A 24732-nucleotide genomic window follows, 5' to 3' on the forward strand; every position below is an offset into this window, starting at 1 on the left:
ATGCAGTCCATGTCACAGTTTATGTTACAGGGCACACATTGTAAAGGAACTACCGAGTGGCTGAAATCATACTTGCTACATCCTATTTTGAGGCACAGTCAGGCTATCAGATGAAGAATTCAGAGATCTACTTGTCACCCAATAACACTCCTGCTTTGGTTAACCTGTTGTAGGAGGTCAGTCATTCAGTCTACAGACATATATTAAGCACCTACTATGTGCTAGACACTGTGCTTATTACTGGCAACACCAAAAAACGCAAAAAGACAATCCTTGCCCTCAAAGTTAATAATCTAGTTATTGTATAAAAGGGATAATAAAGAACTAACCCCAAATCTCTCAGTTCAAAAGCATAAACAAATCTCATAATTCCTCTCCAAAGCCTCTTTCCTATAAACATGGGAGGCATTAATACCTCTCTCAATTTCTCCAGTTTACCACTCCAAAATGCTTCTAGGTTTTAGAGATGAATGATAGCTTAGAAACAATTTTACCTAATCTAACTCTTTCATTTTACTGAAAAAGGAAATAAAAGATAAATAATGACTCAAGATTCAAAAAGATCCTCTGACTCCAAATGCAATGCTATTTCTTTGAATCTTCTCCTCAATCAGACTCAATTTTCCTGTTTTCCTTTTAATAAAACAAGTGTAGTTGTTCTGTATTAATTTGGTAATCACTAAAAGCAGTTCCTCTTGGCAGTTCTTCCCTAATTTATCAACTTTTAAAAATTCTTATTTTCCAGTTGCTGCCATAAACCTTTCTTCCTTTATGTTGCCAAATCTCATTCCCTAATAATTTAGCAATGACTCTCTTGGCATATGATCAAAATTTCCTTTGTAATTCTTTTTTGGGAGGAACTCTTTGTGGTTCTTTTTTATTACAAAGATATTTTATTTTACTAATTACATGTAATAACAAATTTCCACCCAAGTTTTCTGAAGCTAAATAATTCAGATTAAACACTCTCCTTCCTACTTCCTTCTTCCCTCTCAGAGGTGGCAAGCAATATGATCTGGGTTATACTTGCAAAATATATTCCCATGTCGTTCATTTTGTGAGAGAGTAACCATATAAAACCAAAATGCCAAAATATAAACCCATATAAATTGAAATGAAAAATTGTATGCTCTGATCTGCATTCTGACTCCAATAATTTTTCCTCTGGGGATGGGTAACATTCTTTTTCATAAGTCCCTCAGAATTGTCCTGGATCATTATACTACTGAGAGTAGCTAAGTTTATCATAGTTGATCATTCCACAACATTGTGATTTATATGCACAATGGTCTCCTGGTTCTACTTAATTCACTCTGAAACAGTTCATATTGATCTTTCCAGCTCTTTCTGAAATTATCCTGTTTATAATTTTATAACATCATCAATTTCTTATAACAATAATATTCCATTAACATCATATATTACAATTTGTTCATCCAATCCCTAAATGATGGGCATCACTTCAATTTCCAATCCTTTGCCACCACAAAAAGAGCAACTATATTTTTGTACAAGTAGGTCTTTACACCTTTTCTTGGATCTCTTTAGAATACAGACCCGAGTAATATTACCAGATCAAAGAGTATACGTTGTTTTATAGCCCTTGGGGCATTGTTCCAAATTGTCCTCTGGAGTGTTTGGATCAGTTCATAGTCTATGAACTAGCAATGCATTAATGTCCCAATTTTGCCACATCCCCTTTATTATTTTCTTTTACTGTCATATTGGCCAATTTGATAGGGATGAGGTGGTACCTCATTGCAAATTAGCATTTCTCTAATCAAGAGGGAGTTAGAACATTTTCCCTATTATTATTGATTGCTTTGATTTCTTCATCTGAAAATTGCTTATTCATATCTCTTGGCCATTTGTCAACTGGAGAATGACTGTGTTCTTATAAATTTGACTTTGCTCTCTATATTTGGGAAATGAGACCTTTATCAGAGAAATCTGTTCTACATTTGTTCCCAGTTTGTTGTTTCCCTTCTGATATTGGTTACATTGGTTTTTTTTGTACAAAACTTTTAAATTTAATATAGCAAAATTATTCATTTTACATCTTGCAATTTTTTATCTTATTTGGTCATAAATTCTTCCCCTCTCCATAGCTCTGATAGGTTCTATGTTCCCCTAATCACCCTTTATTTCTAAATCATATATCCATTTTGATCTTTTCTTGGTATAGGGCAGTGATTCCCAAAATGGGCACCACTGTCCCCTGGTGGGTGCTGCAGCGATCCAGGGGGGTGATGATGGCCAGAGGTGCATTTGGGGGCGGTGAATAACTGTAAGGGGGTGGTGATAGTATGTGACAGGGGATGTTAAGTAATATTTTTTCTAGAAAGGGGGCAGTAGATCAAAAAAGTTGGGGAACCACTGGTATAGGGTGAGAGATATTGGCATATATCTAATTTTTGCCATACTGTTTTCCAGTTTTCCCAGTAGTTTCTGTCAAATAATAAGTTCTTATCCCAAAAGTTGGGATTTTTGAGTTAATTAAACACTAGATTGCTAAGCTTATTTACCCCTCCATCATTCTATTTCTTAGCCAGTACCAGATCCTTGGTAATTTTTGACATGATAGATGCTTTCTCCAAGGCAAAGGGAGCAAATGTAGGGAACGCATTATAAGAGAGTACAAAGGGCTTTGTGTATGAAGTAAGAACATATGTAGTTGAACCTTGGATGAGTCATTTACCTTCTCTTAGCCTCATTTGTTCAGCTAGAAGATGGGAGGACTACAGTAGTTGATCTCATGTACATCTCTAAATACTGCCATTTTTCTGACCTTTAAAAAAAATAAGGAATGGTGGAAGTGGCATGAGGGTATATACCATTCTGATATTTTATATTTGCTCTCAGAAGTGTCAATTTTACTACTGTCTGTGGCCGTGCCTAATGAATACAAAGGCCTCCTTTTTGCCCCAACTGATTATAACTCATCACAGAAATATGTTTCATAGTATTTTCCCAGCAATACATAACCACACATAGAAAGTAGTTAATAGAATTAGCAGGGAAACAGTACTTAGCTTCCTTATCTATGAAATGAAGGAATTGAGAGAGAGCTGGTTGCTAAGATCCACATAGTTCTAACATTCTATGAGTCTGTAATTTTCTTTCCACTCAGAGTCGCTATAAAACTCTCGAGTTACAGTATTCTTTTGGAGCTCTTCCAAAGTTACATTGGCTCATGATTCGACCCAAAGTTTCCGAGTATCCTAAAAACATAGGATAGACAATTATTGGCTAAACAAAGCTGGATCAAAACTTTGAGCATGAATATCCCTAATGTCCAGTTGTTCCCTGGAAGCAAGAAAAATTTTAGAGGGGGATGAATGCTATTTCATTTTTCATTTTATTTCCTTCATGAGTTTTTTTCCTTGTATATATGATAGGTGTCTTCTTTCATGGCATGAGGAATATGGAAATATTTTTGCATGATAACACTGGTATAATCAATATGAGACAATGTACCATCTGGGAAGAGAAGAAGAAGAAATATCTTCCACAGTATTTTCTCAGCAATATATACCCATATAGAAAGTAGTTAATAGAATTAGCAGGGAAACAGTAGTTAGCTTCCTTATCAGTGAAATGAAGGAAGGAGGGAGAAGAAATGAATCTGAATTGAAAAATGTCAGAAAACAATTGTTAAAAATTGTTTCTAGCACGAAGCTAAGTGGCTCAGTGGATTGAAAGCCTAGAGCCAGGAGGTCCTGGGTTCAAATCTGACCTCAGACAATTACTAGCTGTGTGACGCTTAGCAAGTCACTTAACCCCTGTTGCCTAGCCCTTACTACTCTTCTGCCTTAGAACCAATACACAGTATTTATTCCAAGATGGAAAGTAAAATATAAAATTTTTATAGGTAATTAAAAAAATAATGAATGCTGTTTTAAAAAATATTGTTTTAAATAAAAATGCTGTTTTAAAAATGTAAACAAACAAAAACAAAAAGAATGAAAAACAGCCACCACCCTCTGTTTTAAGATGTTGAGATAGAAGCATTATTATGTGCCTATAACTTTCTGTACTTTGTACAGTGCAAAATATTGGATATTTCTATAGGACTGCTTATTTAGTTGATTTCTTTACTGTCTTATGTTTTTCCTATTCCTTTATTCTCCCCCGAACCCCCCAGAATATGTTTCAGGTAGAAAAAGTGAACTGCTTCTGTATTGACTGGAGAAAGGGTGGGCAAACGAGGTATGTGCAAGCCACCACCAATATCCGGGTAGTCGGGGCTGAAGTGGCCTATTTCATCAATGTCCTATCGGTAAGTTGCCTTCTTTGGGCTGTTGATATGGTATCCGGCTTCCACCTTTCCAAGTCCTGATCACCGTTCCATGTCTGGTGTGAGGGAACACTTACTGCCGGAGAGTTCAGAGAAATAAAAATTTAACCAACAATCCCTGGGTAAAAGTGGTCCCCAAGACGATAAACATCAGGAAGGTAAAAATCATTGACAGGGAAATTAAGAACAGTCATCAAGGAAGATCTCTGTAGTTATAGGAGCTCCCTCTTCAAATTCTAAAACTATAAAACTATTTTTACATCCTCCCTACTAAAAAAAGGCCTGGAGTTGGATCCCAGAGCAATCTCCCTGGGGGCAAACTTAACTCAAACTTCTCGGAGGCTGCTGCATCAATTCTTGGTTCGTATCAACCTCTTTTGGGAATGTAGGAGTGAACTCAAACTTCCCCAGTTCCACTAATGCCTTGTACCACAATACAAATAAACCAAGAGTCCTTGGGATGTATTTTTCCTTGGGCTCACTAACAAGATACAGTGTGTTTGCACTGTAACAATAACTCACATTTATGGAGTACATTTAAAATCATAAAAGATGCCTAAAAGATAGCTGGCTTTTCAGAGAGCTATTCAAAAAGTGTCTGGAATACTTTGGAAGAAGCCTGAAATTAGGGTTGTAGTTGTTCTAATCTGCCACTGGTCAGCAGTATTAGCATTTCCAGATAGCAGGAACAGCATTTGGATACATGAAACAGACTGATTTTATGAGTCAGGATAAAAATAGTAGATTTTTGCCTTTCATTTTTAACCCTCACCTTTCCTTCCTGCCTCCATCGTTCACTCCATCTGGTTCCTTTTTAGCTCCACTAACAATACTCTAGGATTGAATGGGATGGAGGATGGAATGGTAAGCCCAGGGAACCAACCCTGATAGGTCATCAGCCGTCCTTAAGATTGCAGTTGAATATAGCTGCTTGCTAATGTATTCCCAATTTTCAAACCAAAATTGGGCATTTTGCTTTGGTCAGCATTGCACTGTGACATGAGGAGATTTTTGACTTCTAGAGGGTGCATAGTTTGGAAGGGGTATGGAGAAAAAATACCCAAAGTTCTTCTTAAAACATCCTTGTAGAATTCTAGGGGGGGACTGGCGCCTGCACTGGCACTGGTCTCTTGGTCCCTGGGGATGCTACCCAGACCACCTGCCCCTGTTAGGGAGCACCCAAGTACGGCGGCACAAAAAATGGAGTCCTGAGATTTGCTTGACTTAATGGCATAGGAACCACTGGAGGTCAGGGTGGCAGCCTAGGGCTAGGGCTGTTTTGGGGAATAGTTCTGTCAGATGGCTTGGGGTTGGGAGAAAACTGAGGCAGCTTGAAGAAAGCATTCCATACCCCTTACTTGTTGGTGAACTTCAAACAAAGCCTGGTTAGAGTTTAGAACGAGAACTAGAAAGATGGTGCTGCCCTTTGAAGAAATCTCCTTTCTTACAGACAGAGTTTGGATATTCTCCTTCTGAGGTCCACATCATCGGTCACAGTCTGGGAGCTCATGCTGCTGGGGAGGCTGGGAGAAGGCTTGAAGGCAAAATTGGCAGGATCACAGGTATGCTGAAGGTGATGGTGATGATGATGATGATGATGATGATGATGATGATGATAATGATAAAATTTATCTAAAACTTTTTGGTTTGGCTAGAGCCTCTATAAATGCTCTCTCACCTAATCCTTACAACTCTATGAAATTAGTGCTGTTAGTATTCCTGTTTTACAGATGAAGAAACTGATTCAAAGAGAGCTTAAATGACTTGCCTAAGGTCACACCACAAATAAGGGGCAAATAATTGAACTCAAGTTTTCCAGCCTCTATCAGGAAAAATCCTCTAATAATAATGGTAGTGGAGCCTGATGCCTAGACAGAAAATGGGGAGGAGGAGAAGGAAGAGGAGATCTCAAAAAGAATACATCTCTAATGTGATTCATTGCATTTTGAGGATTCTAAAGGCAATTTAGAATCCAGGAGTGCTTCAGATCCTCATTGTAAGCATTGGTTATCATTCTGCCAGTCTGTAGATAAAAAATACAGAAAAGACAGAAGATTGGGATCAATCCACACAGAAACTATAACCTGTACTGAAAGCTATATTTTAAAAGACCAAACAACTATGTTGGTTTTCACTGGTCTCTTTCTCACATCAAAATGAAAGGGAAGAAAAAATATTCTAGTTATTTTGCAGGGTTTTCAGGGAAGGTTCATTGATTGATGATAGACCTAAGTCAATCAAACATTTATCATACTTCCTGTTTCCATTGATCTTGCTGCTAATTAAAAAAGCAGGGGGAGGGCAGACGGCAGAGCTGTTCACAGACATTTCAGAAATGCTCCATCTTCATGCCTAATTGCTACTCAGTTGGTGGCACCTCCTAACAATTTAAGTTTCTCTGAACCCAGCTCTTCTGTCAAAGAACTCAAGTAGAGACAATGAGTAGTGGAATAGAAACAGTGAAGATCTCCAGGTTCTAAGCCTGGCTCTGCCAAAAACTCCCCTCTGGGACTTTGGCAAGTTTCCTCCATTTTTCAGACACCTCTTTCTTTAGCTATAAAATAAGGAGAATCAGAATAGATCAAACTTTAAAATCTCTTGGTGCTTTTATTTATAATCATGTGTTCATAGTGGGAAGAGTTTTGGATTTGGACATCAGAACACCTTAGTTTGAATCTTTATTTATATATACACCTGTATATTTTACCTGTATGACCTTGGGCAAACAACCTCTCAAGCTGAGGCTTCTCATCTACAAAAGGTATGCTTTGGATGAGATGGCCCCCAAAAACACTTCTGACTTTAAACTTGTGATCTTTAAATAAACGTTTAAACAATCTGTGGAAGTCTTGCTATTTAACAGTACCCTTTTTCAAAGAGAAATATCTTTTAACTGTTTTCTAAGCATGGATGGAATGCCTGAATCCCTGATTCTCTTCAAGAAGAGAGTGATTGTTTATGATTTACCCCCCTAGGCTTGGATCCAGCTGAGCCTTGTTTTCAGGGAACTCCAGAAGAAGTCCGATTGGATGCCAGTGATGCTATGTTTGTTGATGTGATTCACACAGACTCTGCTCCTATGTTCCCAAACTTGGGTAATCCCTCAATTTAAATCCTATAATTGGGTCCAGCTATAATTAAACTCTTGACAAGGGGTCTTGGAGTCAGGACCTGATGGGACAGTAAGTTAGTATCTGTTGACCCCTATTTGAAATGTTTTAGGTTTTGGAATGAGCCAAACTGTGGGACATCTGGATTTCTTTCCAAATGGTGGAAAACAAATGCCTGGATGTCAGAAAAATGCCCTTTCAACCATTGTTGACATAAATGGAATATGGGAAGGTAGGTATATTGGGCAAACTAAGATGATACTTCTCCATTTTAGAAGATGTCAAAAATTTATGGGCTGCTCTTAATGGCAGCTAGAATTCTCTTCTGGCTTAGATAAATATTATGCCTCATCCTGGAAATGTACCACAAATAGATTCTGTTGGATCACAGATATGGAGTTATTAAAAGGACCTTAGAAATTGTCTGGTTTAACTTTCTCATTTACTTTAGGATTAGGATACTGGTTAGGTCACTCTGCTAAGAAGTGTCAGGGCTTAGATTTGAATTTGAAATAAATTGATTTCAAATTCTAGATCAAATTCCCCTCCCCTAATTATTTTAGGCTACTTTCACCTGAAAACATAGACTCTAAAGTAGGACCACCTTTATCTCTGGATGAATAAGGAGGCATCAATGACTGTCTTGGGCTAGGTGTCTTCAGAGGCCTTATAATAAGGAGAACTGAGGTTTAGGAAGTTATACTATTTGTGTGTGTGTGGTGTGTGTGTGTGTGTGTGTGTGTGTGTGTGTGTGTGTGTGTGTGTGGTTAATACTATGGCATCCCTGCTTGCGTTGTTGTACAATTTCTGGCATATTAGTAATTCAAGCATTAAGCAAATGTCTACTATGGGTAATGTACCATGCTAGTTAATGGGGATGTGAAGACAAAAAAAAAATATATATATATATATATATAGTTTTTATCTTCAAGAAATTTACATTTTACTAGAGTAGAAGAAAAGGAATATTTTCCCCTAAGATAGACTTTGTTCTACTGAATGACCTTCTTGGAATTTCCATCAGAACACCTTAGGAAGAACAGTAAGAGGGAGCCAATGTGCTTGGAAATGCTTTGTTTTCTTTTTTGCTACTTTTTTTTGACATCTCATTTGGTCTAGATCACATTGTAATAGCTCACAGATTTAATTAATTTAATTACACAGTTTGATGGGATCTCAAAGTGGGAGGAGAACTCAGAATTCATATAGTCAACGCTGGGTTTAATGAAACCTGGGAGAAAATGTGATACTGTCGATAGAAGGTTATCTTTGGAGTCAGGAAGATGTGAGTTCAAGTCTTGCCTCTAATATCTACTAACAGTGGATGCAATTAGGAGCAAGTCACTTGGTCCTCTCAGGGGTCCAGATAATTCTACATTGCAGGCCAGTTGCTTATCTGCAGTGGTGTCTTCACTGGGAACACCTTCTGCAGATGAAATTGCTGGACTGGACAAAAAAAAAAAAAGTGTTCACGACTGAGGAATACAGTACCTTGTTCCTCCCTCCTCCCGCCTGTTGGAGCTGTTTCATATTATAGAAGCTTAATGCCAGGTGATTATGGGAATTAGAAAACAAATGACTGCTTAGCCCTTTCTGAAAGGAAAGCAGAGGGACAACAATGGTCCCTAACTCACCAGAAATGATGAACGGGGCATGCATAATAGAAATTAACGTGGCCTTAATTACTGAAATAATTTCAAGTGGGCAAGAACATAAAAACTAAAGACTGGGCCTATTGTACAAGGCTCAGAGTCACCAGTTCTGGGCACCAGGGAACAACTTAATCCACTTTCTCTCTCTTGTTGGATCCCTGGGCAGCAATTTTGGATTAAGGAAACAATTAAGCATAAAATAGGTTCTGTTGTGCAGTAAGCAATGGCAGTGGGGTAGTGGCCGAATCACCTTCGTACTGGAAGTTTTTGGACAGCAGGAACAGTAGAGTGCTCAGAGCAGAGCATGTTTTTCTGTGGAAATATACAATATTTAATGATGGGGGGGAGAGGCCATTAAGTGTCTAGGATGTTTCCCAAGTGTGTCCTGAATCCAGGAAAAATAACTCATTTGAAGCTCCTTACAAAGGAATGAGTCTGAAAGTTCCCCTAGGTCAAGAGTGGGAAGTCCTGGATTCTTGGGTTGATGGTTTCCACAAGTGGGAAGAGAACTCAGAATTCATATAATCAACCCTGGGTTTAATGAAGAATTCCTTCTACTGCCCTGTGGACAGGGGCTGATCTAGCTTTTTTTTTTTTTATAGAACTCCAATCAAGAGAATCTACTACCTCTCAAAGTAGTCCATTCCTTTGCAAAATAGCTAGAGTGGTTTGTGCTTCTTGACATGAAATCTAAGCCTTCTTCATTATCATTTCAACCTATTACTTTTAATCTTGCCCTTCAGGGCAAAAAAGACCAAGTTTAATTCCTCTTTCACAGTTTGGGAAAAGAATTGTCAAGCTGGAGAGAGTTCAGAGCAGGATGACAGAATGATGGAGAGCTTTGAGAGCATGCCACATGAGAATTGAGGGGGCAAATGGGATGTTTGGAGTGAAGACTTGTCCCAAGGGGGCATAAAAATGGTCGCTTTCCTCAAGATTTCAAATCTAGCCAACAGTTTTTTTAAATATAGTGTCCAGAAATGAACACAAAATTTTTGATGGACCGAGTATCACATGCTCACTTTTGATTCTATGCCTGTCAATGCAGGTTAAGTGCTCATCATCTTCTTTGTGGGAATGATATGTCACATTACTGACTCATTTTGAACTTTTATTCCATTAAAAGCCCCATTTCTTTTTCAGATGAACTGCCAATTAAATGCACCTCTTTTGTTTGATACTTTGTGATGCAGATTTTTGTAGCTTAATTCTACTCCTTGCTAACCAGGTTGTCCTTTGGCAAGTTATTTTATTTCTCTGGACTCCCCTTGAACTCAGTTTCCCCTTCTATATAATGAGGGGATCTAACTAGTTGACTTCTAAATTCTCTTCCAACTCTTATAGTCTAAGTGACAAGTAAAATTAGAAAGTGGTTTTTCTTTTTATTTAAAGATATGTTATTTTCCCAGTTACATGTAATAACACCTTTCTACATATATATTCCAAAATTATAAGATTCAAATTGTTTCCTTCCCTCCCTTCTCCCCCTCAGAGATGATAAGCAATCTGATCTGGATTATACATGAATTATCATGCAAAATATTAAAAAGTGGTTTTAATAGCTGGAATTTAATTGGGGAAAGTGACAGAAAAATTTTAAAAACGTAGCAGTGGTTATGGTATTTCTATTTATAAATGGTTTTGTTTTATGTCAGGAAATTTTAAAAAAGGAAAGGTTCTAGAGGTTTGTAATCTATTGGGCAACCCCTTCCTCTGGACCTGGAAATATAAGTATTTTAGGCAAGCAGTCCAGACTCATGCCACAATAGGACTTGCATAACTCACAACTCAAGGTCGCTGAATGAATATTTCGCCATATTTCATGTCTAATTTCTGGATTTCCTTATCATAATACTCTGCTCTACCCCCTACTTTATCATATCATTTAATTTTTTCCTGTGCCATTCAATGAGTCAAATCTTTCCTGGGCTAGACTCCGGTGATATCCTATCCTACACCATTTTACTAATATTTGTGATGTCAGAGTTGCTTTTTATATTAGGATATTTAGTACATCCTACTTGTTACTCGTACTTTGTTTATTTGCCTTTAGATATTTGAAATTATGAGTTTAGATGATAACTTCTTTCTTGAATTCTTGAAAATTCATCAAAGACTAAATTGCTCAGTATCTCTAATGTTATTCTTCTTCCTATATTATCATTATTTTCTGTGATAACTAGTTTAATAAGCATGTGTACATTTATGTGTATATATGAAAATATATGCATATAGAAAAATCTTCTCTTTCTCCTTTTCTTCCTTTTCCCTTCCATTTCAAGTTAAATTATTTTATAATATTTATGAGACTCTAGAACTACATTCTCAGCCCCTTCTAGGAGTTCTCCATCTCTAGCCTGTCATGCCTCTCTTTTTAGCCATTGTTGAAAAATCCAAATCCCATTCTTAGACATTATCTTTTTAATTAGCTGCACAGTTCCCACATCACATCTGCTTATCTCTTCTGAAGCCTCATCCATAATAGGTGCTTGATAATATTTGTTGAATGAATGAATTTCTTGAACAACAGTTGTATGTGCAGAACATCAAAATATTGTTTGAATCCATTCATTTAGTGGTGGGAAAATCAACCAAATCATTCATTTGCTGTAATGTAGACAAAACAACCTATTTGATGACTGTTTTTATTTTTGAAGTAGTGATTTTAGCTTTGAACAGGCATAGTGTGATTTCAAGTTATATGGGAGGCTAGAAATAGTTATAGGTCCCTTAAGTAAAGGTGAAGAATTCTACAAATGCACTTGAATGTAAAGGAATCAAGAAGGAAACTATAATTATTGTAACACATGGAAATCCTGACCCTAACTTGGGAATGGAGTAAATAATTCAAAAGACAACAACAAACAAAACACCAAACTCTAATTCCCTTGGTCAGATTTCTTAATGGGAAAATGAAACTTCATTCTTGTTGAGTTTAATTCGAGTTTGTCTCCCCAGGAACACGTGATTTTGTAGCTTGCAATCATTTGCGAAGTTATAAATATTATTCCAGCAGCATCCTCCACCCAGATGGTTTTCTTGGCTATCCCTGTTCTTCATATGAGACTTTTGACTCGGTAAGTTATCTATATTCCCATCCCTGAAATGTGAATTCTAACCCCAAGACCACCCACTTTCACAGAACATAATTTTGCTCTACCAAAGAAGAGAATAGATTTATTATTGTATGTTGTATATGTCATTCAAAAATAAACATTTATTAAATGTCTCCTATATTAGAGAAACTATGCTAAGTGCTGGGAGTACCAAAAAAGGCAAATGAAAGTCCCTACCTTTGAGGAACGTGTAATTTAATGAGGGAGAAAGATACAAAGAAATTATATACAAAGCAAGCTATATACAGGATAAATGGAAAATAATTAATAGAGGGAAAGCACTGGAATTAAGAAGTGTTAGGAAAGGCTTTCTATAAAAGAATGGAATATAGTATCTGCTTTGGAAAACCTAGGTTCAAATACTGCTTCTAACACATTCTAGCTATGTAACCATGATCACATAATTTTAAGTGACCATGGTCACTTAATTCTAAGACTGAGGGCAAAATCGCTAAAGGATAATTGTTCCCTGCAAAAAATTGAATATACTTGACCAGGGTAAACTGTTCTTAGGATCACCACCACCCTCTACTCCAGCTAACTTTGCCCTAATCACCAGAATTACATATTTCTCTACCCTATCAAAGTAATCTGACAAAATGGTGGGAGTTGACTCTAGTAGAAATTTTCAACACATATTTTTAAAAGACTAAAAAGAGAAATATATAAAAATACACATTTCTTCCATTTCCCAAATTTCTCTGACTTTCATGGAATCACAGAATCTTGGTGTTGGATCTAACTGTAGAGTCTCTCTAGTCTATCTTTTCATGCAATACAGGAATTCCCTCAACAATTTTCTTTATAGGTAGTCAAGTACCCCATCCATCAGTAACAGGAAATTTCTCTTATGACAATTCATTTTCTTTCCCACCCAACCTCATATTTTATTATTTTTTCTTCTAAACTTTTATACAACTTGCTTACATTACATAATATATCTTATATACAATTTGCATTACATTAGGGGATCATTTCCCCTTATTATAGTCATGTCCCTCTTTTTCCCTTTCATAGAAACTGTATAATTAGGGCAAGTGGTCAGTGAAGTATGTGAACACAGTAGTAAATCTTCAACTAATCAATTAAGGCTGAAACATATCTAAGTTACTAGTTTGTAAGATTTAAGTTATTAAGCCTGAAATTGTAATTCCTTTAATACTCTTAGACACAACTAAGTAGATTTAGCTTTGAAATGTGTCATTAATTACTTAGGGCCATTCAAATATCTCAGAATGGTATAGGAATAATTAGACAATTAGACAATGATGTGAGAACATGAAAACCAGGATATGATTCTACTATTTAATGAGATTATATCAGAAACATTTTCTGTTTAGTATTTTTTCCAAATTTTAAAATTATAAACCTAGTAGCCACTACCGTAAACAGAAAAACATTTAAATAAATGCATAAAACATTAGGTGCAAAACCATAAACTATACACTGTTTATAATTTATTTAAAAACATATCAATTATATACATGTGCTAATATAAACATCCTCTGCGTTTCAGTTTCCTTTTAATATGTTTTACTCTGATACTTTTTCTCCTTGAGTTTGTGGCTGTTTTTTCAAAAAAATAAATCATAGTACGTATTATTCTTATTCTCTTTTCATCCTTTCATATATTTCCTTTACCTTTATATTTCCAATATTTGTCATTTCTAATAACATAATACACTCCATTACATTTAAATATCACAATCTATTCAGCTATTTCACCTAATCATTGCATTTGTGTTATTTCCAGTTATTTTGTCATTACAAAGCTTCCATGAATATTTTTATACATACAGTTTTAACCTCTCAAAAGCACCACCTTAAGTCTTAATCGTAGTAATGGGATCCATATGTCAATGAGCATGAATAGCTTTATAGCTCTTAATGTATATTTCCATCTTGTTTTCTAAAAAAAAATTCTCATTTGCTATAGCAAAGTAATATTAGACCTGTTTATCCATGTTTCAATCAGCCTGTTTCTCACTTAACATACATTACCAGGGCTAAAATTTAACTAGATAGTTCCTTAGGCAGCAGATGGAATCTGTTGCTAGGACAATACTCTTTCCAAAATCAAGTCTTTCCAGCTTGGTCATACCCTGTGAAACTTTTGTTCCAATGCCACAACTCTTAAAAATGTAGAAATAACTCCAAAGTATGATCAGTGTTAAAGTAAGACTTTTGCAGAATATTTATACTCTCTAACCCATTTTTATACCACCAGAAACTATGTTTGGACATGTGTATGCTCAGGCATAGATCTTCAACTACCCTCATGTAGGTGCCTGGTGGCTCTCCAGATATCTATCATATTTGACTTGCCTAAGGTTCCATTCATCTCCTTAGCTTCTTTCTTATTTATTTTTGGTTACATTTATGAGTTTTGAAAAAGGAAATTAAAGTCTGCCATTATTATTATTTTGTCATCTATTTCCTTCTGCATCTCATTTAGTTTTTCCTTTAAATATATGGATGCTATAACTCTTGATCCAATACTAAAAATGCTTCATTATTCATAATATTCCCCCAACAAAATATAGTCATCCTCTTCATTCCTTTCAGTCATATCTATTTTAGCCCCATCTCCATCAGAGATCACGACTATTACCCTACCCTTGTCTGGATCAGCTGAGGCATAGTACATTCTGCTCTAGCTCCTCACTTTCATACTATGTGTGCCTCTCATTTTTAGTATGTTTCTTGTAAACAACACATTATCAGGTCTTGTTTTTTCCATCCTTTCTGCTATCTAATTTCTTCTCATAGGCAAATTCATCTCATTTACACTCAATGTCATAGTTACTAGTTGCACATTTCCATTTACTCACTATTTGTCCCCCTCTTCTTTCTGCTGTATCCCTCCTCAGTTGCTCAGTTTCCTTTGACCAATATCTCTCTGATTCATAGCCCTTCCCCCAAATCATCTCTTATCCTCTCACCTTGTCCTCCTAGTTCCAGATTGGCCCACCTTTCCAAAGGTCCCTTCCTTGTCCCTTCTCCCTTATTCTTGGTTGTAAGCCCAGTTCTTTTGCTCTATAAAATGTTGTGTTCCATGTCCTTCATTCTTATAATATTGTGACTGCTAATTCTTATATTTTCCTTACTTTAGCTCTATAATAGTATTTTCTCCTTAACCTGGGAGCCACAGAATTTAGAAATGATATTCCTATATATTTTCATGTTTGGATCTCTTTAAGTTGGTGATCAGTGGATTCATTCTATTTCTATTTTGCCTTCTAATTCTAGAATTTCTGGGCAGTTTTATTGATGATTTCTTGGAGTATGTCATCTTTAGCATAACATTCTGGGAATCCAATTATTCTTATATTATCTCTCCTTGATCTATGTTCTAGGTCAGTTGTTTTAGTGATAAAATGCTTCATATTATCTTCTATTATTTCATTCTTTTGATTTTGCTTTATTATTTCTTATTATCTCAGGAGATTGTTAGCATCCTCTTATCTAATTCTAGTTCTTAATACATTATTTTCTTCCTTAACTTTCTGGATCTCTTTTTCCATTTGGATGATGTTTCCTTCATAATTTTCTTGATTTTCTTGCATTGCTCTCACTTTTTTTCTAACGTTCCCTCAACATCACTAATTTTGTTTTTGATGTCTTTCTAAGCTCTTTTTGAACCTGTGGCCCTTTATTGTATTTCTTTGCTGTTTTTGAAGTAGATGCTTTTTTTACTTCTCTATCCTTTGAGTGTGAGCTAAGGACAAAGAAATGTCCTTATAAAGTTACCAATAGTTGGATTTTTTCTCCTTTTCTTACTCAATATTTATTTATTTAGCAGGCAGGCCAATAGACTTAATTATTGGCTTTTTATAAGAGTCCCAGGGTTCCTAGTATGTATGGGATATGTTACCTCAGGTTTTAGGATTGTTTTGTGTATTTGTTTTTTCCTAGGTCCTAATTAGTCATTCTAGTTTTTATCATTCAGAGTCAGATGTACAGTTATTGACCTCAGGTGCTCCAACCAGAGCCCAAAGGCATTTCTGCTACTGTAACTGAAAGTAGATAGACCACCTCCCCCTGTGGCCAGGGACTCTAGTCTCCTAAAAGTGACTATAGCTAACAGGATTCTAGTCCCTCAACGACAACATTCACCAGTGTATGCTCCTTTCTCATTCCTCCTCTCCTATTACTGCAGCTCTGATAGAGCAAGTGTCTAGTCCAAGTTCCTTGGATCTCCAAAGTCCCTCATTAGTTAGCAGTGAGGTTCGGGTTCCTGCCCTTGAGGCCTGGCTCCAGTAGACTCTGTGGTGTCTATTCCTTCAATCCTCAGCCTTAGGCCAGTGAGTATCTCCAGAGCTGAGCACACAAGAGACAAAGCTACCCCCAGAGTCTTCTATGTGGGTATTCCAGTGGTATCTTCCAGGTTGAAAACTCCAGGGTTCAGCAAACAAAGGGAGATCAACAATCCTACTTCCAGGGTTTACCTTGTTTATTTCACTCTGTTTGCTCTGTTCATGCCCCCAGGGCCTATGGCAGTGAAACTGAGATTAGGGAAGTCAGAGATCTTTCTTCCTAATTATCCCTGAGTGTTCAGCTTCACTCCTCACTCCTGTCTGTTTGTACTGTTTTTAACATTAATTCCATGGAGTTATTTTTGGTTGTTTGCATGGATTATTAAGAGGGCAAAGAAGCTTCATGCCCTACTCCACCATCTTCCTACATTGCATCTCCTCTGTTTAATATTAAAAGAATTTTGTGCAATTACTTATCTTTCAGAAAAATGATTTATTGTCCTTTGTTACCTCTAAGACACATTTAACATATATAACTCTACTTAAGATTTGTTATTTGTTGTAAGATTCGTGTATTCTATTTCATGGAAGTTTTTGTTATTGCTTAAAAAGACTTTCTTGTTTATTCTAATATGCCTCATTGTAAAATCCACTCACTTTTCGTAGTATTGCCCTTTGAAGCCAAGCAGAATCAGTCAACTCTCTCCTCTATCCCATGGCTTCTTATCCATTTTACAGCAAGAATCATATTACCCTAACTTTTCCTTCTTCAAGATAAACACTGATATCTTCAACTCTTCTATGTGTGTAATATAGCTTCAAGTCCGCTTTACTATCCTAATCATCCTTCACTTTCTCAATGCTTCTCCAAAATCATGGCTCATTTTATTCAGTTACTTGGTATGCACAAACATGTGTGAGTGTGTATCAAAGTCAATATAAGTCATCTATCTAATGATTCAGGTATTTAAGGTATTTCTATCCCAATCATCTAAGCATAATATTGGCACACAATAGGCTTACTGATTGGTTGCTAGAACGACAACTCAGTCCAGCACTATGCTAGACATTATGAAGAATATAAGGAAACCACATGGCACAATCTTTATTCTTGTGGAGCTTATTATCTAGTTGAAAATACAGCACTCAAACACATTGTTCAGTAATATCCAACTATTTGTGAATCCACTTGGAGTTTTTTTGGCAAAGATTTTGGAATGGTTTGCATTTTTCCCCCAGCTCATTTTACAGATGAAAGAACTGAGAAAAACAAGGTTAAATGACTTGCCCAGGGTCGCAAAGCATGTGCTTTGGTTTCTCCATCTGTAAAAAGTATCTGAAACAAGATTTGAACTGGGGAAGCTGAGTCTTCATGACTTTAGGCTTGGCACTTTATCCACTGTACCACTTAGCAGGAAATATAGCATTCCAACACATAATCATATCCTACCAATTACAAGAATGGAGGTCCATTGGAAATGGAGGGCAAAAATTGGGGGAAGTGAGAGGGACAGGGAGAAACAAAAAGTACAAAAAACTGGCTGGCCTTAGTGGGCTAAAGAACAGTGAGAAACAATAATAATAGTGAATGTTTATATTGCAAGCACTTGCGGATATGCAAAATGCCTTATGGATCTCATTTTTATTCTCTCCCCAAACCTGTAAGTTATTCTTCTCATTTCAAAGATGAAGACATTAATACAGATGTGCCAATAGCCCATTGTAAATTCTAGAGAGAAAAGGGAATTTAAATTATGCTTTATGTGACCTTTGGCCAGGCACTTAGAGTCTGTTGTGCTTTGGTTTCTCCATCTGTAAAATAGTGGTTATATTACTTATACTATCTCTCAATCTATCTTACACCCTCCTCATAGAGAGGGTAATCACCAAATATTTCAAATAAATGGCTCAGCATATAATGTCTTGTAGAGAAATTAATTTCTTTTCATCCACCAGGATGCATGTTTCCCTTGTCCAGCTGAAGGATGCCCCAGGATGGGTCACTATGCTGACCAGTTTAAGGGCAAAACAAGTGCATTGGGACAGACGATTTTCCTCAACACTGGGGAGAGTGGCAACTTTACTCGTGAGTTTCCTTCTGTTTATTATGTCATTTTAAAAATCTTTCTAAGTAAACTTAAATTTTTCCCAACCCCTTATTTTTTTCTCCTTTTCTTCCTGGCTTGACTTTCCCCTGAGGAAATAGAAAACCAATTATATTAATAAGTTGATTATTGTAATCCAACTATTATAAGTTTTCTTCTTCTAATGAATAAGTAGAAAATCCATACATATACAAATATCTGTTGATATGGGCAGAGCCCTCCAGAACAAGAAGCATGATACAAATATACATTTAAGCCTAATGAACAGGTGACCTTAATGTATTTTCTTTGGGCAGGTTGGAGGTACAGGATATCAGTGACACTCTCTGGAGGAAAAAAACTAAGTGGGTATATCAGGATTGCTATGTATGGAAATAATGGTGTTTCAAGACAATATGATATTTTCAAGTAAGTTGAATTTCAAATGAAATAGTCATTCTTTTCTACATACTAAGTCATTTTTTCCCATTCTTTACCAAAGTGAGGCCCAGAATGGTTAGTACTTCACTTTATGTAGTAGAGATGTTCTTGGAATTTTACCCGTAAATTAATTTTTAAATAATTAAAAAAAATAATTTAGAGAGGAAAGATATTATCTGGTCCAAACCCAGTTTGTTTTGGAGATGGAGAAACAATTCATAAAAATGATAAGATTGTAGACAAGGACAGAACCATCAACAATCAACAATACTCAGTATGAGGTCTACAGGAATCTTTTCCAGTTGTCAATCTTAAGATGACCTTGATAAAATAAATAAATAATACATAATATAATAAACCTTTGGAGGGCTTTCATACTTTCTTTCCCCCAGATAACTGCTATTCTACTCTTTATTGACTTCTAGAAAGTGAGACTTTTTGACTCAATCTTAGTCACATTCGCCTATTTCCCTTTTCCTCCACTCTCATCAGTTGGACAATGGAAAATTCTCCAACTGCCCTCCCATTCCCACCTTTCCACCATACTGAATTGACCAATATGCAGTTTTATATATTATAACTATAAGAAAAGAAAACTGTGGCTTCTACTAGCGTGGAAGTTCTCAAGAAAGCATCATTGAAATTATATTTTAAATTATATAATTATTTCAATGCAATATCTTTCTTTTGTAGTCCTCTGTGTTTCTTAAATATATTTTAAACATTTCTTTTCCTGAGAAGAGGACCATCAGCTTCACCAGACTACCAAGAGGTTCATTACACAAAATAAGTTAAAGAACTCATGCTCTAATCCACCCCCTTCCTTTTACAGATTAAGAGACTAACTCCTGTGAAAGAGAAGGGATTTGCTCAATGTACACCAGGGAATCCTTTTAGAATACCTTCTAATTTACCTGTTTTTTAAGTTCTGATTTAGGAATACTGGATTTTTCTTTAAGTGGAGTGTTCATATATTAGAAGCAAAAAAATGTATTCAATTTTACATTTACATTTTTATGGGAAGTCAACATTCTAAATTGAAAAAAAATTTCTGGTCACAACTTTGGTGCTATGCAGATGATTCCAGAATGATCTGTTTATGACATATTTTAAAATATAAGGCAGATATAAGTGTGTGCCCTCTGAGCTACTGTACTAGCTGGTATATTGGTGTCCTTAAAGGGTTAATAGCCTTTCTAAGCATCTGCCAGCTACTAGGGAGAAACTTAATGGGGAAAGTAGAGTCTCATCATTTTCAAAGCTGAATTCTGAGAGAATATGTTTTTGATCTTCTAAAATCATTATATATATATATATATATATATATATATATATATATCTGGGAATTAATCCATGACTACTTTAGACTTACCCATTTCTAGCGAGTTTGGGGAAATAGTGAATCTCCAATTTTCATGTCTCCATTTTAAGGGGAACCCTCAGGCCAGGTGCTAATCATAAGAAGGAGATTGACGTGGACATCAATGTGGGAAAAGTGGAGCAAGTGAAATTCCTCTGGTACAACAACGTGATCAACCTTTTCCGGCCCAAATTAGGTGCTTCAAAGGTCACAGTGCAAACGGGTGAAGATGGAACTGAGTATGTACATTCTTGATGTAATAATGATTAATATTGAGATTATGCTTATTTACTTAAGTATTTGCAATTTATTAATTAAATATTTAAATTACACATTTTCTTTTTCTTCCTAACAACTCTGTGTTACCTACGTGTGAGGTAGGTAATGCAATAATTTTTGGACCCTTTTACGAATGATAGAACAAAGGCCAAGAGAGGTTGACTAACCTGCCAGTTAATAAATAACATTCAGGATTCAAACTCAAGTCTCTCCCGACTCAAAGTTAACTCTTTGACTACGTGTATGTCTCTGTTTTCCTGCTTATTTTGAAAATCAAGTGACAGTTTACAAGGATCACATGCATCAACAGAAGCTATTGGTTAAAAACAAGAAATATAAGATTTAAAAAGGAGCAGTGCTGAGGGTAGACTAGGCAGATTCACCATCTGATAGAAGCTACAAAAATTTTTAGGGGGTAGCTATTGTAATTCAGTGGATTGAAAGCCAGATCTAAAGATGTCCTAAGTTCAAATCTAGCCTCAGACACTTCCTAGCTGTATGACCCTGGGCAAGACATTTAACTCTCATTACCTAGCCTTTTCTTTTCTTCAGCCCTGGAACCAATACATAATATTGATTTTAACACAGAAGGTAAGGGTTTTTTGTTTTTGTTTTTTTTTTTAAGTCTGGGAAGCACTGCTGGGAAGTCAGTGACAACAATTTCCAAGCATTATATTAATATCATTATTCATTATTCAAATGTATTTGACAGGAAGAGGTGAAAGATAATATTAGAGAATATGATATGACTTGGGAGCCTTGGCCCTGAATGCTCAAATTCTTCCTTTGAGAAACAGCAATCCTCTTTAAGTTGACTTTAAAAAGAAAAAGCAGTTGAAGGAGAAAATAAAGGGAATATAAAGAAAACCCTGAAAAAAAATAATTCATTAACACTGATAAAAAAAAAAGATAGATTTACACTTAGAAGGGATGAGAAGTTATTTAATCCAGTTCTTTCATTTTTATAGGTATGCAAACTGAGTCCTAGATAAGTTCTATAAAAGAACTGGAAGTAGAATTGAACCTTTCAAGTGTCCTGACCCCAGACCTTCCTTGAGCAGTTTCTGTATTGACCAATTTATGTGCTCAACTATCACTTTATTTCACAGTTCTTGAGCTAGTTTCTATGAACTTGGTCAACACCACTGAAAGTGATAAGAAGGAGAAATGGGAATAATGAAGCGAGAGGGCAGCTTGGCTTTGGAGAAAGTCTGAATTTTAGATTCTTGAGGATATTTTGGGGGGGGGGTTGGTAATATTATCAGTCTGAGGAACTTCTAGAGTGGAAATTCTTTACTGATGCAGATCAGCAACATGTCTGTGACTAAATCTATGAGCATTTAACTGGCTATAGAGTACTTAAAGGATTTGCCCTCCACCATGTGTGAGGCAGGAAGAGACTTCAACTCTTCTGAATTCCAAGGCTGTAAACTCCTTTCAGAATTCAATCAATCAATCAACCAGCATTTATTAAGTATTTTCATTGTGTAAGGCCCTGGACTGAGTACTAGAGATATAAAGAACAGAATAAATCAGACTTTGCCTTCAAGGAGTTTACATTTTAATAGGAAAGACCATTCATACATCTATACATATGTGGCCAGTACTGGACTATGTTTTGCTTGACTATGTAGGTATTTTATGAGGATTTTGTTTTTCTTTTATTCTTTCTGGAGGATGAGGGTAGGAGAATCGATGGAAGAAGAAAAGAGAGCTTGTTAATTTTTTAAAGTCTAATTTAAAGAAGAATAAACAGAAAATGAATGCAGAGTAGTTTTTGGAAAAGGGTACTAGCAACGAGGGTGCAAGGGTGTGTGTGTGTAATCAAAAAAGGCCTTCTATAGAAGATGGTTCTTGATCTGAATGTTGAAGGAAACCAAGGATTCCAAGAATCAGAAGTAACGAGGGTGCATTCCAGGCATGAAGGACCACAAATACAAAAACATGGGGATGGGAGGGTGTCATATGAGAGGTTATTTGCAAAGAAACAGATGAATTACCTTTAAATACAATATAAATTGCAAACTACCACAACTGTAAACTTACTTGTAAAATGAATTTTTTGTTTTTTAAAACAGTTTCTATTCACAGTTGTCAATATATTACACGGAAAAAAAGGATTTTAAACACAGAACTTAATTAATTTCCTATGGAACTCCCCCAGTAATTAATTACCACTAATTGGTCAATCTTAGCTCATTCTATTCCAATTCAAGACTGTATTCAGCCCCAAAACCTATGCCAGTGAGAGGAAGAACCTTTTGCCATATATATCTCCCAATTTTTCCCTTCCTCGATGACTACAAAATTGATGCCTCTGCTTTCTTCAGGGTTTTGAAAAATTCAGAGAAGTAGGAAAAAATCTCAGGGACAGACTGGTGATCCTAATATGTAAGAATAAAATGGAGAACTCAGGGAGAGCCACTCAAGTAATACTTCACTTGAGGAGCCCTCCACTGACTTGATAGCTACCTTAATGGATAGATAACCAGCCTCAGATCCAAGACAACCTGGGTTCAAATTCTATATTAGACCTATATTGACTGTGTGGCACTGGATAATTCATGGAGTACCTCAGTTCTCCAAGTCTTTGTTGTTCTTCAGTTGTGTCTGATTCTAACTCCATTTGGAGTTTTCTTGGCAAAGAAACTGAAGTGGTTTCCCATTTCCTTCTCTATCTCATTTTAGTAATGAAGAAACTGAGGCATTTAGGGTGAAGTGACTTGCCCAGGGTCACATAGCTAATAAATGTCTGAGACTGGATTCAAACTCAAGAAGATAAATCTTCTTGCCTTCAGTTCCTACTCTAGGTCAGAAGAGTTAAACATGTGGCCAGTCTTCACTCTCCCTAGTGGGGCCCTAAGCAGATTAAAATGTACCTAGAAAATTTTTAGCAGCATAAATAAAAATATAGTAAAGCACAGATAATATTGCATTTTGCAAATAAGTCAATTTGTGGCTTGCAAGAATCCTTATATACAGATTGAATTCTAGGCAACTCTCTAAGACTGTAAATTACAGAGTGGGGGAAGCTGCACTAGGAGATGGAAGCTCCTCATCAAGAAGTGTCTTATTCCAGCAAAGTCAGAGGTCTAGTCCCAATCCCTAACTTTCTACTGGGAAAAAAACCAACTATTTTGTCATTAGACCTAAAACAGGGAGGAGGAATTTCTTCTTTCTTCTTCAATAAGAATTAGGTAGATGCAAAATGAAAAGACACCTGCAACTTCTAGTAGCAACATCTGTCTGAATCACTGGGAAGAGTTTCCATACCAAGAGTTCCTTCCATCAATGAAATCACAGATTTGAACTTCCCTCGCCTAAGGAAAAAGGATTAGAAAGACTTGGGTGTGAGCTAACACAGATTTATAAATGAATGGAGTCTGAATTATGAGGTTTTATAATGTATTATTGGCAATAGGATCATAGATTTAGAAATGGGAAAGACCTCAGAGACTCCACCATTCAATCATCTCATTTTACAGATGAGTAAATTGGAGTCCAGTTAGGCACTTAGACATGGGATTTGAACCCAGGTCTTTGAATTCCTCTGCAGCAGCCAGCCTCCTACATTCCCAAAACACAAATAAACCCAATCATATTAACAGAGGCTGAAATCTGCTCCCCTGAAGTATGTCACCCACTGACGTGCTTTTATTTTCACCCCACAGGTATCATTTCTGTGGCAGTGATACCGTCAGAGAAGATGTTCTACAAACACTCTCTCCTTGCTAGAAATGGATCGTGGTGGTCTTGCTGCCTTTGTTGTCATAAAATTATAAAATGCAATTTTTTGTGTGATAGTGACATCATGGTTTGGTTACTAGCCTGACTGGAAGGAAGCTTCCTGATGGCAGCAGCCATCTCGGCTTATTTAAGGCAGAAGGTGCTTAATAAATAAATTAATAAATAAATATGAGAGAAATTAATTAGTCCATTTCCTTTGTATATAGTTATCTTCTTTTCTGTGTACATGTTGTAGAATGTAATTATCTTGACAGCAAAAAGTATTTCATTTTTGTCTATATCTCTAGTGTTGAACAGCATGACTAACACCCACAGCAAATGCTTAATAAATTCTGGCTGAATCGAATGGAGACAAACTTTTCCCTGGTGATGAGTAATGTAATCAGGGTT

At 36.2% G+C, this 24732-nt stretch overlaps 1 protein-coding gene across 1 annotated transcript in view; it reads left to right on the forward strand.

Annotated features, from left to right (window-relative positions):
• LOC123236290 (pancreatic lipase-related protein 2-like) overlaps positions 1-24509 on the forward strand; it is a 30461-nt gene extending 5952 nt beyond the window's left edge. Inside the window, exons 4-12 of the mRNA XM_044662590.1 lie at positions 4145-4279; positions 5748-5859; positions 7273-7392; positions 7520-7639; positions 12018-12136; positions 18388-18517; positions 18833-18944; positions 20388-20555; positions 24267-24509. Coding sequence (XP_044518525.1) covers positions 4145-4279; positions 5748-5859; positions 7273-7392; positions 7520-7639; positions 12018-12136; positions 18388-18517; positions 18833-18944; positions 20388-20555; positions 24267-24330 — 1080 coding nt within the window. The 3' untranslated portion in view covers positions 24331-24509. The remainder of the gene's footprint in view (positions 1-4144; positions 4280-5747; positions 5860-7272; positions 7393-7519; positions 7640-12017; positions 12137-18387; positions 18518-18832; positions 18945-20387; positions 20556-24266) is intronic.
• The last annotated feature ends 223 nt before the right edge of the window (positions 24510-24732 follow it).

Source organism: Gracilinanus agilis, chromosome 2 (assembly GCF_016433145.1).
Source record: "Gracilinanus agilis isolate LMUSP501 chromosome 2, AgileGrace, whole genome shotgun sequence".
Lineage (NCBI taxonomy): Eukaryota > Metazoa > Chordata > Mammalia > Didelphimorphia > Didelphidae > Gracilinanus > Gracilinanus agilis.